Raw genomic sequence first — 18,822 nt, forward strand, 5'->3', positions numbered from 1 at the left:
GAGAAAGATTTACTGAAATATACAGTGTGTACAAAGCATTCTGTGAAACAGAAGTACACGGAGTATAGTTTTTATGCTCTCAAGCGTGACGAAGGATACAGAGTATTATGGCTACTTAGAGTTTCATTTTTAAGATACTATATTTGCTTCCTGGGAGACATTAGAACAGCAATATTTTAATAATAAAGCCCAATAGGAAAATTTTTAAATGTCCAAGCGAAGCAATTTGAGTGAAGGTGTGCTGTACACACCAGCACGGGGTATGACGCGCTGTGGAGAGTCGCTTAGGTGGGCTTGGGGACCCTCCCCCGGGGAGTCAGCCTCTGGGCCACAGAGGCTCCATCCCCAATGGGAGCTCCCTGCTCACTTAAAAGCATGTCCGCAGTTCAAAGACACACGGACTCTCTGGCATTAGCTGGACTGCAGAGAGGGAGGCTCGGATAAAGCATCAGGTAAACCGTATCTCGGAAAAAAAGTGCAGTTTGGGGTTGGGGGGAGTCATGGTCAGCTGCGCCTCCCCCCCAGGCAGGGGTCACCTCCCAGCCTGACAAGGTTCTTGCTGGGTCAGACCCCAGCTGCTCACGCCAGCCCTGCTATCCAGGTTTAAAGAAAGATTCAGGATGGGAAGGAGACAGAAAGGCAAGCCAGAGATGCTCCCTCTGGAACCTTCATCAAAAGTGCCTTGGAGGGCACCCCTGGGGGGCAGCGGCTGGCCACAGCCTTCACCCTCTTCCTGCGGACAGGACACAGAGGCATTTGCTTCCTGCTCAGTTGACTCGGACTCACGGCCCTGGTGTGGGGGGATCTGGACAGAACGTGAATGGCTCTGTTGGCCTCACACCCTGTGAGTATGAAGTATGGCCTCGGAGGCCGTTAGCTGAGTTTGCATGATTGCGGAGACGCTCAGGCTGTTGAAATATTAATCTCGGGGTTAGAACGAAATGCAACACAATTAGGTGTGCGTATGGACAGTGGCCAACTCTTTTCCTGGATCTGAGGGTTTACAGACAGATGGCGGCAGGACCCCAAGCCCAGAGCTTCTGGGCTCCAGGGAGAAAGCCCTGCATCGACGTAAAGCCTTGGTGGGCGGCTTTTCTAACAATTTCTTCCTTCCAGGTGCACACGGAAGAGGCCATTCCACCAGGGAGGGAAGTGGGGGCCCTTACGTTTCTGACAATCCCAGACCCTGAGATGTGGCTCCATGTCTAAGTGATTTTGCAGGTAAGGGACGGGGAAGACAGAAACTGTGGTCAGAGAAAGCGCCCGCCTGCCCAGATCCCTGGGGAGCTCCTCGGCGTCTATCACAGCTGAGAACCGTCTGTGCCAAAGCAGAGGGGGGCAGATTTTATGCTCCGCAACCATCCATCATGTGCAAGGATTGTCTCCGGAAGATGAAAACTCTCTGGCTTTCCCAAGCGTGAGCCAAAGCGCCCTGGAGCCCAGGACTGTGCTCTGAAGGACGCAGGTGCAGGGCGTCAGAGCAAAAGCCTGCTGCTGGGGACTGACTTGGTCCCCCCATCCGGAATTCATCTCTGGGAGCCCAAACCCTTCACATGACTGTACTCGTAGAGGGGACCTCTAGGGCGATAATGAAGGTTGACGGAGGTCATAAGGGTGGGTCCGAACCTGATAGGACTGGGGTCCTTGTAAGAAGGGACAGCAAAGCTCTCTTGCTGTCCCTCTCTCCTTTTTTTTCTCTTTCTCTCCCCCCGCCCCCAAGGGCACGCAGAGGAAAGGCTATGTGTGGACACAGCTGGAAAGCCAGGAAAAGAAGTCTCCGCCAAAGCCAGCCCTGAAAACAGCTCGATCTTGGGCGTCCAGCCCCCAGAACTAGGAGAGAATGTATGTCTGTCTCTTAAGCCCCCATCTGTGTGTGGCGTTTCTTTAGGGCCGCCCAGCTGACCACCGGCCCACGCAGGTGCACAGAGGCCGACAGGGGGCTTGAAGGGGGCACCCGGGGGCTGGAGTGGGCACACAACACACCAGCCCATTCACTGCGTTTATCCTACTACAACAGGAACATGCACCAATTATACCTCTGTTCTAATCACCGAGGATTATCATTTAAAATAAACCATACAGTTTAATACTTACTGCAGTGCGCATTAGGAACAAGCAGACAATACATTGAAGGATGTTATCACTAAAAATAAAGGTGCACTTAAAAAACCCAGAGCAGGGTGCCTGGGTGGCTCAGTGGGTTAAGCCACTGCCTTCAGCTCAGGTCATGATCTCAGGGTCCTGGGATCGAGTCCCGCATCGGGCTCTCTGCTCAGCGGGGAGCCTGCTTCCTCCTCTCTCTCTCTGCCTGCCTCTCTGCCTACTTGTGATCTCTGTCTGTCAAATAAATAAATAAAATCTTAAAAAAAAACAAACAAAAACAAAAACAAAAAAAACCAGAGCAATTCAAAGTTGATTCAAAGGAAAACTGACTCGAGCCCTGACCCGAGCGTCCACGAAGAGGTGTGACCCCGGGCGGGCACCTGCCGTGGCTGACAGTTCCGTGGGGCTTTCCATTTTCCAAGCTGATTCTGCAGCGTCCCCCACAACATCTCTTGGGTGCACCACTCTCCTGAGCCAATGAACCAGGTTCCTCAATTTTTAGTGCAGCAAGGCTCGCCAATTGAGGCAGGAATGGTAAACTTCCTTCTGAATCAACTGGATTGAGTCCAATGGAGAAAGCAAGTCGGCTGAAGGAGAACAGTTGATACTCAGCTAAGGGAGGGCAGGTTTAAGCCACTGGCCTGGGATCCACACCCCTCTGTTTCATGGCCCAGCTACTTTCCTGGCAAAATTTCTGCAAATCTTTTCTATGTCACGGGCAGCCAGACCACATCCCTCCACCTGTCCTTCCCCCCCCATCCCTATCCTTCCCCCTGACCTTCGAGGAGAGCTCACAGGCACCACTGCAGAAAGCCGTCGGGGCCCGGAAGAGCTGTCAGCCCGACACTCCCAGGGAGCACCACCTCCTGGCACCCACCCTCCCGTGCACGCCCCTCTCCGGAGTGCGGCCCAGACTGGATTCCAATGAACAGAATACAGTAGGAGCGTGCGATGCCACTTGTGAGATTAGGTTATGAAATACTCCAATTCCCATTTGCTGGCATTTCGGTTCTCCCAGGACCTTCTCAAAGGCTTAACTTGGTGGAGGAGGGCACCCACCAAAGAAGAAGAAACTGAGGCCCACGGCCCTATAGCCTCAAGGACCTGAATCCTGCCTGCGACCATGTGAGCCTGGGAGAGGGTCGGCTTTGTCGAGCCTTCAGATGAGACCGTGGTTCCCGGAGGAGGAGATGGCGACTGACCCTTAGTGACAGGCCCTGGGGAAGGGGTCCCGGTTAGGATGGGCCCAAATCCCTGACCCATGGAGACCACGAGATAGATAATAAATGTGTCCTTTTCTGAACCTGTAAGCTTGGGGTGATCGGTCACACAGCAGTAGATAACAAGTGGGCGTGGCCTTTGCTCTACAGGGAGAAGGGACAAAGCCCTCCTCCCCCCCTGGGGGACTTGCACCTTCCATGACAACAAATGCCCTTATTGGAGTTGGGGTCCTTTGGGTCCCAGGTCTCCACACAGAGTTCCGCTTCCTTGATGGCGGGGGGTGGTCAGGAGCTGACTCGGTGTTTGGTGGACATCCATGCACAGCTCCTCCTCCAAGGGGACCAACCAAGATTTTCCTCGGAGCTCAGTGAGGAAGGCAGTGAGCGTAGGACCCCCATCAGCCGTGTGCCGGGAAACAGGCTTTCCAACAACAAAAAAGAAGCTCCCCTCTCTGCAAACACACATGGGCCCACAGCGGACTTCCCAGAGACTCCGCGCAAACAGGGTCACCTCTGGGACTCCTGAGAATGTGCGGCCATAGGGCTCCCCTCCCTCGCTCGGAGACTCCTCCCGACTGGGTCGTGAACGACTACATGCCTACCTTCACCGTTAATGAACACCTTCGCTTTTATTTGCCTAATCAACACCAGTCTTACGGGTTTGTTAGGCTTTATGGGCGTTGGATTCAGGAGACTTAATTTTGCCTCTGATCTCCTGCTAGTACCAGGGGACGCCGGCACACATTTTTCTGGTCCCTTTTTCACGAGCTGAAACATTTGGACACACAACCCTCACCCCATGTGATGTACTGACATTCCTTCTTGTGGGGAGGATCGGGGGAAAGGTTGGTGTTTGAATCAGGAAGCTGCTGGGACACCAGATGTCTCACTGGCTACGCATTAAAGGAAGGACCGTGGGGAGAGGGCTTACGATCAAAGAACTGGGTGTTTCTAAACCAAGTGGAGAATTCGCAGAATTTTTTTCTTGGCAGCCTTGCAGCGTTCAGTTAAGAAAACGTGTCCAATGATGGGATACATTTTTCTTTAGTGTTAACTCCCTTCAAGAAAATACACGAACAGAATGTATCAAGAGCCTTAAAAATGATCAGAAATTTTGATTGTAAAGAAACCACCTTAAGCACAAAGAGAAGTGGATAGACCTTTATGAGAAAGACGGTTTACTGCTGCAGTGTTTATAAAAATAAAAATAAAAAGAACCACCGCAACGTCCGAGGACGTGGGCAGGGTTATTTACGCAACGTTAAATCTGCATGACGGAACACCGCAGGGCCCCTGAGCCATTTCTGAGGACAATTTAATGTCAGGAGGAAATGTGTTCGACAGGAGCGAAAGTGTCTTAAAATCTGTATAGATTACGATACCGGGTTTGTAAGATAAATACGCCGACTGCACGTTTACCGTGTGTATAAAACACGGGAGGGGAACGGACCAACTTGCAGCCGGGGGTTATTCTTTGCTGACAGAATACTGATGCATTCTTCGATGTTTCTCCCTCAATTAACTACGCTTCACCAATACTTTAAAGTGAGACTGTGTTATTTTTACATGCAGTAAATAGTTCTTTTAAATAATAATCCGGGTGTCTGTATAGAAACCCACATAGCGTCTCCTTGTGTCCTATCATCACTGATGGTCACCCCAGGTTTAAATGTCTCCTCACTGCTATTGGGGTCTAATCCTTCATGATTCAGACACCAGCTCTGACGTGAGCATTTCCCCCCACCACCAAGCGGCGCTGCCACACCAGCTGGGGTCCTCCAGCTCAGTGCCATCTTTAGCCGGTCCACCCGGAGAGGGCATGGGATCCCCCAGGGGAGGGGCGGGGTCCCCCAGGACTGCCCCCCCACGCACAGGTGACAGTGGCAGGTGCAGGCTGTCCCTGGGTTAATCACGAGACTAACATAGTATGAATTAATACTGTAGATTCCAGGACTCAGGGAAACCCTTACTGACCAGGGTAAAGGACCTAACTCAGGAGCAGACAGATGGAGGAGATGCACAGGGCAGGGCGTGGGGAAGGATGCAGGGCTTCATGTCCTCTCTGGGTGCCACATGCCCCAAATCTCCATGGGCTCACCCATCTGCAAGCTCTTTGAGACCCATTCTTTGGAGGCCTCATGACCGAGCTAAGATGCAGGATATCTTCGGCCGCTGATAACTGAAGTCAAACTCCAGACCCTCTGCCCCTGGGAGATGTTGGGGGTGGGGTTCTGGAGGCCCAGGTGCTTTCCAAAAGTCACCTCATTAACGTAAGAAAAGTCACCTTTGCTGCTCTCATCCATAAGGAAACTCTCAGGGTTTTAGGAGCCCCATGAGGGGAACAGGGAGGAAGCCCAAATACGTATTTCTTATTATAAAGCACAATGTCAAGCAAAGAGTGAGCACTTGGAAGAAAGCAGCGGCTGCTAGTCCGGGGGGCTGGGGCATGGGGAGGTGACACAGCCCAGAGACCTGAGCCCAGGTGGAGCGCATGCCCGAGGCCGGGAGGCAGAGCCAACCACGCTCACAAGCCTCTGCTCCAAGCCCGAACCGCAGCCTCAGAGCCAGAGCCGAGCCTGCCCCACCTGGAGACACCAGAGGGTCCTGCCAGTGACAGAGGCGCCTCCAGACCTTCAGGCCGAGGGGTTCACAGCTCCGCTAAGCAGCGGGTAAATGTGGGCGTCAAGCAAGCCTTCCAGACGGCGACCCGGTCCCCGGAGCCCGCGTCATCAGGCCTTACCTGTTGCGCGCGCCGGACCCCAGGCGCTGGCACAGCACGGTGGTCGTGGCGTGCTTCCCCCCGTTGCCCAGCTCCTGCTTCACGTCCCACTGCCGGGGCTCGCTGGTCCGGGTGCCCAAGATGTTCACCCCCTTCTTCACCTTGGCTCTGCGGGCAGGAAGACAGGCGAGAGAGAGCCACGGCGTTAAAGACCGAGCTTTGCCGAGGGGCCCACGCTCTGCTCCACGGCCCTGCCACCCTCCCCTGCTTGTTCCATCGTCTGCGTTTCCGTGGCCCGAGCGGAGGTGGGTGGAGGGCGGCAGGGGAAGGGTCCCTGGGCACCCCACACCGAGAAGCAGCCTCGGGAGGCATTCAGGGGGAGCGCCCGCCTGCCCGAGACAGTCGTTCTCATTCAGGGGGCACAGGGCCATGTCAGGACAACGTAGGGAGAGGACTTGCACGGCTGCTGCAGACTCTCGAGCCTGGGAGAAGATGCAGGAGCAGGACTCCCACATGCAGCTGCCCATGGTCGGCAGGAAGGGGGAGAGCGCATAGGGCTGATGCCACGGTCGCCCGTCCCCAGGATCGGTGGTCCCAGCCCCGACGTGGGAGGAGTGGATGAGGCTAGAACAAGGAGAATTTGCAGAGTCTGCTGATGAAGCAGCTGGACGCGAGGGCTCTCCCCCTTCCCACCCAGCGTGGTGAGTGCAGAACTCTGCCTCGGGGCTGGGGGACCCCTGGGCTGGGGAGCGTGGGGTTGCTGTGGTGCAAAGAGACAGGGACGTGACCCTCTATCAACTGATCACTGCAATTCCAAGCCTCTGTCTCCAATGCTGGACCCTCTCCCTCCAGGAAAAAAAAGCAAGGTTCAGGGTGGACACTGGCATCGGCGCAGGACTCAGGAGTGACCCTGTCCTGGTGGGGGGGGGGCGGTGCTCCCTTTCAGTCTGGCTGTCCCCGAGCTGCCGCATGGCACCTGCACATGCCTTTATACCTGATGTCCCCACGCTTTCTCAGCATTTGAAACCCAAATGTGTCCCTCCTTCTTTTCAAAAGGTGCTGGACTCGGTGCAACACAGGGATGACGAGTTCCTTAAGGAAAATCAATGAGGAGGGCAAACTCGGAACACAGAAAGCCTCACTTTTTTTAAAAAAAATATTATTTATTTATGTGACAGAGATCACAAGTAGGCAGAGAGAGAGAGAGAGAGAGAGAGAGAGAGAGAAGCAGCCTCTGCATTGAGCAGAGAGCCGGATGCGGGACTCGATCCCAGGACCCTGGGATCATGACCTGAGCCGAAGGCAGAGGCTTTAACCCACTGAGCCACCCAGGCACCCAGAAAGCCCAACTTCTGTCCTCCGATGCATCTGTCTCTCGGTGAGCTAGAGTCTGCATGTAACATGCTCTCCCTAGAAGCTTCTAGAAGCCACTGGCACAGCTGCTGCTGGAATGAGCATCTGTGCGGTGTGAGGAGGGGACGTGGAGGGCGGGGGCCGGGTACCACCTGGTCTCTGGCCCTGCAAGGCTGAGTCAGCCAAATCCGATCCGCAGAGTATGTAATAAAGGAAAGCGTATAATTAGTTGCTATTACGGGCCGGATGTGTACTTCCGTCTAAACCCATACGCCGAACCCCCACCCCCAGGACTGGAGAACATGACCTCGCATGCACACAGAGGCAGGCCAGCTCATGGGCAGCTCCGGGGTGGCCCAGTGCAAAGACCGGTGACCTCGTGTGCTCCAAAGAAGGAGCAGCTAGTAGACAGACGGCATACTGGACAATGAAACGGAAGGATGAAGCCAGCTATCCGTGCACCCTGGAGAGAAGCCTGGGGCCAGGTGCTCCCTCAGAGCCCTCAGATGGGACCTTGATTCTGAACTTCTGGCCTCAAATCCATGAGATGAGCCACCTGTCCTTTAAGCCACCACCTGGTACCTTGTTACGGAAGCACTCGCAAATGTACACAGTTGACAATGGGAAAATAAAATCAAAGTTGAGGGGGTGCCTGGATGGCTCGGTGGGTAGAACGGGGGACTCTCGATCTTGGGATTGTAGGTTCGAGCCCCACGTTGGGTGGAGAGATGACTTAAAAATAAAATGAAATTAAAAGCTCCCATATAAAATTCTGGATTTCTGCTTTTTAAACTGCTGGGATATTCAGTCATTCAGCAAACACTGAGTGTGGCACATCGTGGTGCCGCGTGTCCTGTGCTGGGTTTGGAAGCTACCCCATGATTCCTACCTCGGATCCCACGAAAGCGAAGCTGGGGGCTGCTCCCAGAGCCTTGTGGACGCGAATTAGAAACCCATCCAGCTGGCCTCACACTAGGCACCCTGAGGGTTGGCCTGACTTCCTCGCCTCAGCCCAGCGTTAACAGACTTTTCTCTGGCTGGTGGCATGGGGGACTACCAGAGAGGGTCCAGGTGTGACGAGACGTGGCCTGCTGTCACTGCCTTTGAGAAGGGAGCGGCCGTGCATGAGCCCAGGGATGCGTGGCAGCCGTTTGGAGCTGAATGTGTGCCGCCTCCCCTGACAACCCGCAGGGACGGAGGGTCTCCCTCAGTACTGCCACAATTGAAAGTGAGTTCAGCCAACAACAGCCTAAGGGTTCTTGGAGGAAGAGTCACCCCTACAGCCCCCAGGTAAGAACCCAGCCCTGCCAACACCCGATTTCAGCTTCGGGAGACCCCAGCCCAGAATTTGGTTTCCAGCACCTTGAGCTCATACACGGCTGCTCTTTTAACATGCAAGTCTGTAGCAATCTGTTGCACATCCTGGAAAAGAGCCCAGTGTTGCAGGAGCAGCAATGCACCCAGGAAGGCGGGGGCAGAAAACATGAGAACAGAACGTGCGGGCTAGGAGATGGGGCAGCGTTCCCCATGCAAATAGGATGTGTGGGTGAGCGTGACCACTCCACGTAGATTCAGCCTGCTTGCAACGCTGTTCATGAGCGCGTCCCCCGGTTTCCTTTATTCACTGACATCAGGGTTTCTCGACTCAAGCTCAACTGCTATGTGGGGACAGACATCACTTTGCCACAGGAAGCCGTGCATTGTAGGATGTCTAGCTGCTTCTTCCCAGAAGATGCCAGTAGCACCCTTCCCCGGGTGTGACAACTAGACATGTCTCCAGACTCTCCCGAATGTCTCTGATTGGGGCGGAGGGGAGGCAGTCAAACCATCCTTGACTGAGAGCCAGTGATTTTCTGACCCTTCTTGGCACAGAGCTGACCATCCTCATCCCAAGGCATGGACCAAGTGACCTTCAACTAAGAGGCAAAATTAGGGGGCTCGCCCCTCTCTGCCTCAGAGTGGACGATTCCTACAGCTTCCAGTCCACTGGTACGTCCTCTTGAATCATTCCTAGGTTTTTTGTTATCAGGGCAGCCCTCTGCCTGCCTATGGGAGTGAAGTCCCCCCAGAAATGAGGCACAGACAGGTTCCAAGGAGGTGGAGAATGTCCCAGAGGTCATCACTGCAACTGCCTAGAAGGACTTGTGTGTGTGTGTGCATGTGTGTGCACACACCAGTGGGTTTGTGTGCACGCATATGTAGGGGTGTGTGTGTACCTGTCCTTGCACGGGTGTGCACACACACGTGTGTGCATGCCATGTACATATGCACCTGTGTGTACCTCTGCACGTATGCACATGTATGTATATGAGGACACATGTGCGCATGGCCACTGAAAACCAGCTCCTCCTCCTCGCCCCTAAATGACAAAGATCGGCGCTATGTGGGTCGATGCATATGGTAAATGTTCCCAGCATCCCGCATGCCAACACCCACCTGGTCTCATCGAACCACGAGGCGGGGCCGGCCTTTGACACGTGTGCTAAGGACTCTCCAGGTGCATAGCCCCAGGTCTGGCCCTGCCCCTCACTCTACTCTGTGCTCCAGGTGGCTGACTCTAGGGACCCTCTACCCTCACTCCGGGGATGTCTGGCCACTGGGGACACGATACCAGATTGCAGGGCAGGGGAGGGACAAGTGGGGCATCTACGGGTCTCCATGCAGCAACAGGTGCAACCCTGATGCAACCCTGCATCAGGACAGTCTTTCCCCAAGGCTCCAGGACTCACCAGGTTCCAACAACAGTGCTTTCTCCACCCCTTCAGGCCTGGGGGTACAAAGCTAGTTCCTCCATGCCTCAACCTGCCTGCACCTCCACGAACAGTCCTTCCCGTTGCCAGTGATTTTCCATTAACCTTGCAGTGTGCTTTTTGTCTGCCGTTGCCCCCCGGGGGGAGGCTAGGGTGCCTTCTGTCCGTGGCCCATCGCTTCGCTGGTTCTCTGTTACTCCCTCCGTCATGGCAGTGATGTTCACTCTGTTGTCATGACAGATGACAAAGAACTTCTACCCATCCCTCAACGACAGCAGATCTCAACATGTCTCCCCCATTGCTTGGGGCTGGCCTTCGTGTCACCATAGAATCTGCATTGTAACAGATCATACACTCTTCCTTGGCATTTTAGGAACACACTTAGGGCCATGTCTTGACTAAGTTTAGTGAACCATTACAGATGAACATAATTCACTGGAACCCAAACAGAAGGAAATACCATGACCCGTGTCTCTCAGGCTAAAGAAAGAGTGTGGTGCATGAACTTTCTTTGGTAGGTGGTCACATAGCCCTCACTCTACTGCGAGAAAAATTTGCATCGACCCCACCACTTAGTAGCGACGATTTCAAGCGAATAGCAACAATGTAACACGTACCCATCAGTCACTTTCAACCGCTGTCCACGCATAGCTGACCTCGCTGTCCACGCATAGCTGACCTCGCTCAGTCTATCCCCTTCAATGATTTCAGGCTAAAATATCTCAAACCAAAACCCAGATCCTGCACTGTTTCACTTGTGAATATCTCAAGATTTTTTTTTTAAAAGCATGATCATGTTCCCATTATCACATCTAATGAAATTAATAAGTTCCTAATGTAAAAATTTTCCTAATTATCTCAAAGATATTACTCGATGTAATTGGTTTGTTCCCATCAGAATCCACACAAGGCCAATTCATGGCATTTGGCTGTTACATTCTTTTTTTTTTTTTTTTTTTTTTTAAATACCAAGTCATTTGTCTTATTAGGTTCATGTGCTGGCTTATCTGGTTGTGTCTTCGCGTGGCCGGCTGATCAGTCCCTCCAGCCCCCTATCTCCTTCCAGTCAGTTGCTGGAAGTAGAAGGGGGCTTGCAGATGGACTGGGTGGTCTGGGGACGAGCATCTGAAGAGCCCTGCTCTGGGTTTCCTACTGTGTCACGTGCCGAGCCCACATGGGGTCAGCGTGCACTGAACGGTCTTACGTAAGGATTTCTGGGAGGAGTACTGCGGTCATACACCCGTGTTCCCCACGGGGGTGGGGAGGGCAAGACGAGATATTCTTGTTATAAATGCCGGCTGGCCACCAGCTTGCCGTGGCTTTGAGAAGAGGTATGGTTCTGGAAAAGGGCGGACACGTAGCTTTGAAACGAGGAGTTGTGCAGGGTCCTGGCAGTGGAAGGCAAGTCTTCCTGAGATGGGGAATCCATGCTTACAGCCCCGCAGACAAAGGTCTTTCATGCTGTGTATCATGAGGGGTCCCAGCAGCCACCTGCTAGAAACTCTGGGTGCTCCCAGCGTCACTCGGAGCGAGGCTCCCAGGAAGAGGGTCTCCTCCCGGGGAGAAAGTGGCATCTGCCAGGGAGAATGTTTCTGGCCGTCTCCAAGAGGAGATGGTGCAGCCGATGGCTGGGGTTGGGGGTCAAGAAGGTGCTAAGCATCCCACCATGCCCAGAACAGTCCCCACAACAAAGGATGCCCTGGGCCTGGCTCTCCGAAGTGACAGATGGAGAAACCCTGTCCTCAGGCCAAGCCCCCAGCCAGCCGTGTGGATCCGGCACCCGGAAGACATCAGAATTGCCCAGAATAACTCGCATGTGCTCCCCCAAGACGCTCTACGTGCATCTGCTGCTCTGAGATTACCGCGCTGTGATCCCATGTGTGTGACCGTAGAGAATGTTTATGGTCTCACCTTATCAACTTCAGAGAGGATGCTGGCACGGGGCTAATCTAATTATGGGGGAATCAACCATCAGGAGGGTAGTTCCTGTCCCAGGCCAGGTGAAATGTGATGTGGGGAGGTCGTGGGGGGCTGTGGGGGCCGAGGACACGAGATCCCAGAGACGGGACTCACCCGGCTCTGTGGGTATGCTGCCAACACAAAACCAAACCACGTTCCTTCTGCTGCCTTAATGGGAGCAGGGACCCAGCCTGGCGTTCAGAGCTCTGCTGTGTTTGCAAGAACACCCAACAGCAGACAGCTGACTCTTACTACTGAAATTCCCAGTATCAGCGAGGCCGTCTGCGAAGTGTTTTTTCCGTGCACTACTTACAAAAACAAACCACAGTCCCTTCCCAGGTCACCAGGGAAAGTGCATGTTGAAACAGCATTGCACGGTCACTATCTACCTATCAAAATGGCCAAAATCCAAAACGCAGATGCTGCCAGATGCTGGAAAGGGTGTGGAGTAGTGGAACCCTCACTCACCGCTGACAATGCAGAAGGGCACGACCACTCTGCCAGACGGCTTGGCAGCGTCCCACAAAACGAAACATCAATCACTGTACGATCCAGCGATCACCCTTCTTGGTATTTCCCCAAAGCAGCTGAAACTCACGTCTGCGTAAAAACCTGAGCACAGATGTTGATAGCAGCTTTCTTTCTAACTGCTCAAACTTGGAAGCAACCAAGATGTCCTTCCGTAGGTGGATAGAGAAACTGGGACGCATCCAGACCAGGGACCGTGACTCATCGCTAAAAAGAAACGAGGAATGCAGCCACGAAAAGACACGGAGGAACCTTAAATGCACATCACTAAGTGGAAGAAGCCAGTCTGGAGAGGCTGTGTACGTGTGATTCCAACTCCGTGACATTCTGGAAAAGGCACGGCTATGGAGACTGTGGAAAGATCAGTGGTTGCCAGGAGTGAGGAAGGGGGAGGAAGGCAGAGGCAGAGCTCAGGATTTTTAGGAAAGGGTTCGCATGATACCATAAGGATGGATACACGCCATGGTAAGTTTGTCTGGACCCACAGAATGTGCATCACCAAGAGCCACCCGTCCTGTCTCCTGTGGACTGTGGGGGGTAATGAGTCAGAGCCATTTCATCAGTTGGAACAAGTGTCCTGGCTGGTGGGGATGCTGGTCCTGGTGGACCCTGTGCAGTGCGGGGCAGGGGTGGGGTGGGGGAGGCGGTAATTTACACAGATTCCTTTCAATTCTTTTGTAAACCAAAAAGCGCTCTCAGACATTATCATCTTAAAACACAATAAAGGCTTTGTAACCCTTCGGCTGAGTGGGGTCCAGGACTATGCTCCTTTTTAAACAGGTGAGAAAAAAGAGATACAGAGCCACAGAGAAACGAGCTCGGGATCACGCGGGGATCAAAGCCACGGAGGGAGCGTCTGATCCGAGCGGGCGGACTCCAGGGTGAGAACCACCAGATTGTCCTGCCCCTTGGGGAAGGGGCTGGTGATCCGTTGAGGAAGTGTTGGCTTGGAAACATGGTCCCTGATGCCATACTTTTCCCCCGGTGGTAGGCAAAACTATCCGGGGATCACACGCACATGTGCACACACACGCCGCTTTTAACTTGACAGGCAACTAGACTGCACGTCCGTCAAGACCCAGTATGGAAGGATGTATTAATAATAAAACCCAAGAAGGCAAAAGAGCCCATCCAGCAAGTGTGTCAAGGCTCCTTAAGTAACTCCTTGCAAATGTCTGAAGTTTCCTCGAGCCTCGCTGGCGGGGCACGGAGGCGCTCGGGCAGGGGCAAGGCGGCGGTGCAGCAGGTCCATCAATATTTCATGAGGCTGACCTACTAACTCGCCCCCGTGGGAGTCCCGCGTCTCCCCACAGCTTCACCTTCCCCGGCAACGCGGTGAAGCCTCCTTCCTAGTGGCCGACCCAGGATGACCCAGAACGCTAAGCCTCCCATGCCCAGGCAGCATCGCCTCCTGGCCGCTGTCTCGACCGCCCCCCTCCAGCACCCTGGGGATTCATCTTCCTTTGGCTCTTCTGTAGGGTGCAATGTGGGACACGGCGCTCTCGAATTCCCCGCACATGCTCGTCCACATTCCCTTCTGCACCGCAGCAGAGGCTCTCCTCTGAGCAGGAGAACCTCCAGGAGGGGGTGCGGGCTGCGATCTCTCTAGCTTGCCAGGAGGTCACACGTGTAGAGGGGGCGTTGAAAGCATGTGCTCTGGGCTCGGCTGCCTGGGTTTGAATCCTGTCTCTGGCCCTTCCTAGATGCTCTCTACCCTTGTTTATTTATTCAAGCCCTGCACGGTCCGTTTGCCCACAAGCTCCCACTCACCTATTTCTTGACCTCATTTGCCAACCGTCACTCGCCACAACCCAGCTCTGCCAGGCTCTGGATACTTCTGCCTCTGAGCCTTGTTCTTACTGTTCCCTCCTCCTGCATGCCTTTCCCTCCAATGTCCACATGGCTGCTGTCCCGGCCCTCTTTGCTCCAGGTCACATCACTACAGCACGGGACCTGCCATAGCTCTTCTATCTCCGTATCCCACTCTATTTTCCCCTGTAGCCTTTATCCGTGCCTGACCTATCTAGTTGTTGACTTTTTGTGAATGCGTCTCCCCGACCAGAACGAACGCCTCTTCAGACAGAGCAAGGGCTTTGCTCCTTTGTCCCCGGTAGTATTTCCAGGGTCTAGAATAGTGCCCAGGACATGACAGGTACTCAAAAATATTTACTGAGCAATTCTAATAAATATTTACTTCTCTAGTGATTGCCCGAAGGCTGACGTTGCACTTGGTTTCTGAAATACACAGATAAGACCCTAACTAAGCCTCCCCGGCAGGCGGCTCTTTCTGGGACGTTCCACATTTCGGGTGAGCGTCTGTTTTCTGCTCTCAGCGAAGTCACCTGCAGATGCTGGTGTGAGGAACTTGTCATCCTGGATCGTGAGCTCTTAAAAGCGAGCGCTGTATTTCCTGGTTCCTCCAGTATGACGTCCAACACAGGCCTTACTGATGCCAATGGAGCCCTCCGTGCCGTGGGCAGCCAGGGACCCTCCTGCACTGAGGACATCCCAGCAGCCCCATCTGTTATCATGGGAGGCTTTCCCACGTCCCGGGGGCTAGCTGTGCCACTCAGCGAGCCCAAGTTCTGCCTCGTGCCCCTGAGGCACTGAGAAGTTAAAGCACTTGCAGCTGACAAGGGGCAAGTCCGTTGGGCTCCAGAATCTACGTTCTTAATTACTGCATCACAAGGAATGGCACGTCTCTTGAGAGGACGTGGACAGAAGTCAAAGCCTACATTGACTGTCCTTGACAGAAAACACAGTTTTGGTGTTAGTGATGAGGAAGGCTTCATGCTGCAAAAAGTTAGTGTACGGCATACTTAAGAAAGAAAGAGCTTTAACCATCTCAAAGCACAGGATGTATGGAGGTCAGCTCCTACGTGGTTGACGTCTCCATGATGCTCTTGGGTTTTGTCTCCTTGTTCCAGGATCACTGCCCCAGGTGCTGGGGTCATATGCTTCAACTACCAGCAGAAGCAGGACACAGAAGGACCAAGGTATATGAAGGATGGCAAAAGGCTTTGTCTTCGGAAGACCTTGTCTCGGAGATGCCATAGAAGACTTCTCTTTGCATCCATGGGCCAGGAGACCATCCCAACTGGAACTGGAACTGGGAGAGGGACTAGCTGAGAAAAGAAAGTGGGCTCAGATGACCATGATTCCTCCTGAGAGTCAGCATATCTTCCTGAGATCAGGGCGTGTCCTCCTACAAGCTAAGCACGAGCAGACTCCCAGTCGCGGTGAAGGAGGGGAGACCACTCCCGGGCGCTGGGGAGTCCACCTCATCAGTACCCGGATGGGCTCCTCCAGTTCAGGCTACAACAACTGCCACCGTGGACAGAAGGGAAGGATGGTCTTACGCCCCACTCCTCCAGCAAGGGCGTTCTCATGTTCACAGGCTGCTTTGGGCTGGGGTCTCATGAGCAGTGGTGACCACCAGCACTTGTCTGGGCAAGTGGGCAGTTTCATTTACAAACCAAGCCCAGATATGCGTAGAGACCCGACGTGTCACCTACAGCGACTCTGCTGCCGCCACATGGGCCCATTCTGTAAGAAACCAAAGAAAAGGAGAGCAAGGAAACCCAGCCGCCCCAAAGCCTGCTTCAGAAGGAAGCATCAGCCTGACACCCCACCGTGCCTTTCTTACTGCGAGATTGCAACAAGTAGGCTTGTTTCCTCCCAACTGACAGGCTACTGTTTGTAGCCTCCTGCGCTGGAAGTTTGTCCTCCAGCGCTGGAAGGATGCTCTTGGTGGAAAAGAAGGTGAACCAGAAAAGAAAGGAAGGCTATCCGGGGCCATAACTGACACTGTGTCCATGAGCTATGTACGTCGCCACAGCAGTGGAAGGGCTCTCTGCAGAAAAGCCACGTTGGACGAGGGACAGCTCCTGTGGCCCACACATGTCGGTAGCACTGAAGTCCTGGGGAGAAGGCTGAGCCACCCCTGAGACCTTGAGCATTATAAAGGCGTACTGGGAGAGTACGGTGCCTCACATAGTCCCCCATTGTTTCCAAAAGGTCCCTGATACCAAGGATACAGCTGACCTTGACGAACACGCCTCTTCCATCCTAACTACAGAATGCCACCGTTAACTACCACGTGCCCTGGCCACGGCAGTGAGTCATAACCCAATCTTGGCCAATCAGAGTTTTTAATAGATTTTTCTGAAAGGGTAATAGGAAAGAAGTTCCCTTTCCAAGGCTCATCAAACTGGGGGGTTGTGGGTCTGACACTGTTGGGGGCATCTGGTCTACCTGGTGGAAATCTTCCAAGAAACAGTAAAAGACAGAATTCTGATGACACCATTCGAACCCCTTCATCCAGCTCCGTTCGAATCTGGCATCACCTCCAGACTCCTTGGCTAGGAGACTGAATCAGTTTCCTTGTTTAAAAAATGGTGGCAAAATGCACATAACATAACATTTGCCAGCAGAACCATTTCAAGCGCACATTTCAGCGGCACTGAGCCCATTCACGGGGCTGTGCAGTCAACGGCACCTTCCTCTCCAGCACTTTCTTGTCTTCGGGAACTGAGACTGTCCGCATTCAAAAACAACTCCATCCTCCCCCTCCCCCAGCCTCTGGCACCCACCATTCCACTTCCGACCTCAAAGAACGTGACTCCTCTGGGTGCTTCGCCTAAAGGGAATCACACAGTATTTGTCCTTCTGCCCCTGGCTTCTTTCACTTTGTAGGATGTCCTCAAGGTCATCCATGCTTGTAGCAGGTGTCAGGCTCCCCTTCCCTTTCAAGGCTGAATAATATTCTCGTGTTTGGCTCTATTACATTCTGTTCATTCACCACTGATGGGCAGACTTTCGTGGTCTCCACCTTCTCACTACCGTCAATGATGCTTCTGAGAATATCGGTGCAAAGATAGTTCTTTGAATCCCAGCTTTCAATTATTTTGTCTATATCACAGGAGCGGGGTTTCCTTTTGTTTTTGTTTGAACAGCTCGGATTGGGGTCCTGCTGCCGGAGACCAAGAATGCCCTGTGGAGTAAACCAACGGTGCCCCGGCATCCGCCACAGGGAGGGTAACAGCGGCATCCCAACCAGAGATGCGGCCCGGCTCGCCTTCAACAGAGCTCAGGAGTCACTTTAGATGGACATCAAATACGTCAAACCTCCGCCGATTTCTCCTAAGCAGAAGTGTGTTTCCGAAACTGCAGGAACTGTTCTGACATTTCTGTTTGCCAACGAAATGAAGAACAAAGCATCACCACGTAGATATGCAAGCGCACAAGAGAGCAGAGAAAGGTTCGTTTTCTAAACATTGGACACACAAAGGATCCAAACGTCAGGGCCTTTGCATGTGCTGGTCCTTTTTTCTAGAATGCTTCCTCACTCAGATCTTTCTGGGATCAGCTTATTCTGGTCATCTGAGTCTCCCAGCGGCCACCCTTGATGACTCTTGTTAGCTTGCTCCCAGCACGGGTTACTAACAGAAGATGTCTTGGGGCGCCTGGGTGGCTCAGTGGTTTAAGCCTCTGCCTTCGGCTCAGGTCATGATCTCAGGGTCCTAGGATCGAGCCCTGCATTGGGCTCTCTGCTCAGCGGGGAGCCTGCTTCCCCCCCTCTCTGCCTGCTTCTGTGCCTACTTGTGATCTCTGTCTGTCAAAAAAAAAAAAAAAAAAAAAAAAGAAGAAGACGCCTTATTTATGTCTTTGTTTCTTTTTTAGAGTGTGTGTTCCCAGCTGACCAGGATACATTGTAGCTCCTGGCCCGGGGAAGGCGGCAGAGTCGGCCCTGCAGACATTAAGGGTTTGGGGGACAGAAGGGTGAAACAGCGTGGTTGTCACTGGGTAGGAGACCACAGAGCGGTCAGTGGTCCTTGAAGGTTGCTCTGAGGTGCTCTAAGGCTCTGTACACCCTCTTGGGAATGTCCATGAGGTCACTCCTCCCCCGGCTACCTTGCTCTGTGAGGTCAGAGATTCAGCCCCAAAACATCCCATCAGCTTGAGTGCAGAAGCGGGTGGGTGGAACCAGGTGCCTTTGAACACAGCAGCTTTGCAGACGCGGAAGGCCGTGAAACTTCCCACTGAATTCGCCGTAATACTGTGACATTGTTACTTCTCACAAGATACGTTATTTTGTTAACACGCAACGGGCATGTATGGGTATGCTGAATAACCTGCTAGTTCTACTGGTTATTATAAAGTCCACTTAAAAAAAAATTCCAGGTTTTGT

The 18,822-nt window shown here is 53.3% G+C and overlaps 1 protein-coding gene across 1 annotated transcript in view; it reads right to left on the bottom strand.

The window, feature by feature from the left end:
* Nucleotides 1–18,822, bottom strand: part of TMEM132C (transmembrane protein 132C) — a 288,038-nt gene that overhangs the window by 96,725 nt on the left and 172,491 nt on the right. Inside the window, exon 3 of the mRNA XM_045073630.1 lies at nt 6,064–6,210. Within this exon, the coding sequence (XP_044929565.1) occupies nt 6,064–6,210 (147 nt within the window). The remainder of the gene's footprint in view (nt 1–6,063; nt 6,211–18,822) is intronic.

Source organism: Mustela putorius, unplaced genomic scaffold, assembly GCF_011764305.1.
Source record: "Mustela putorius furo isolate JIRA1106 unplaced genomic scaffold, ASM1176430v1.1 tig00537248_pilon_pilon_pilon, whole genome shotgun sequence".
NCBI classification, from domain to species: domain Eukaryota; kingdom Metazoa; phylum Chordata; class Mammalia; order Carnivora; family Mustelidae; genus Mustela; species Mustela putorius.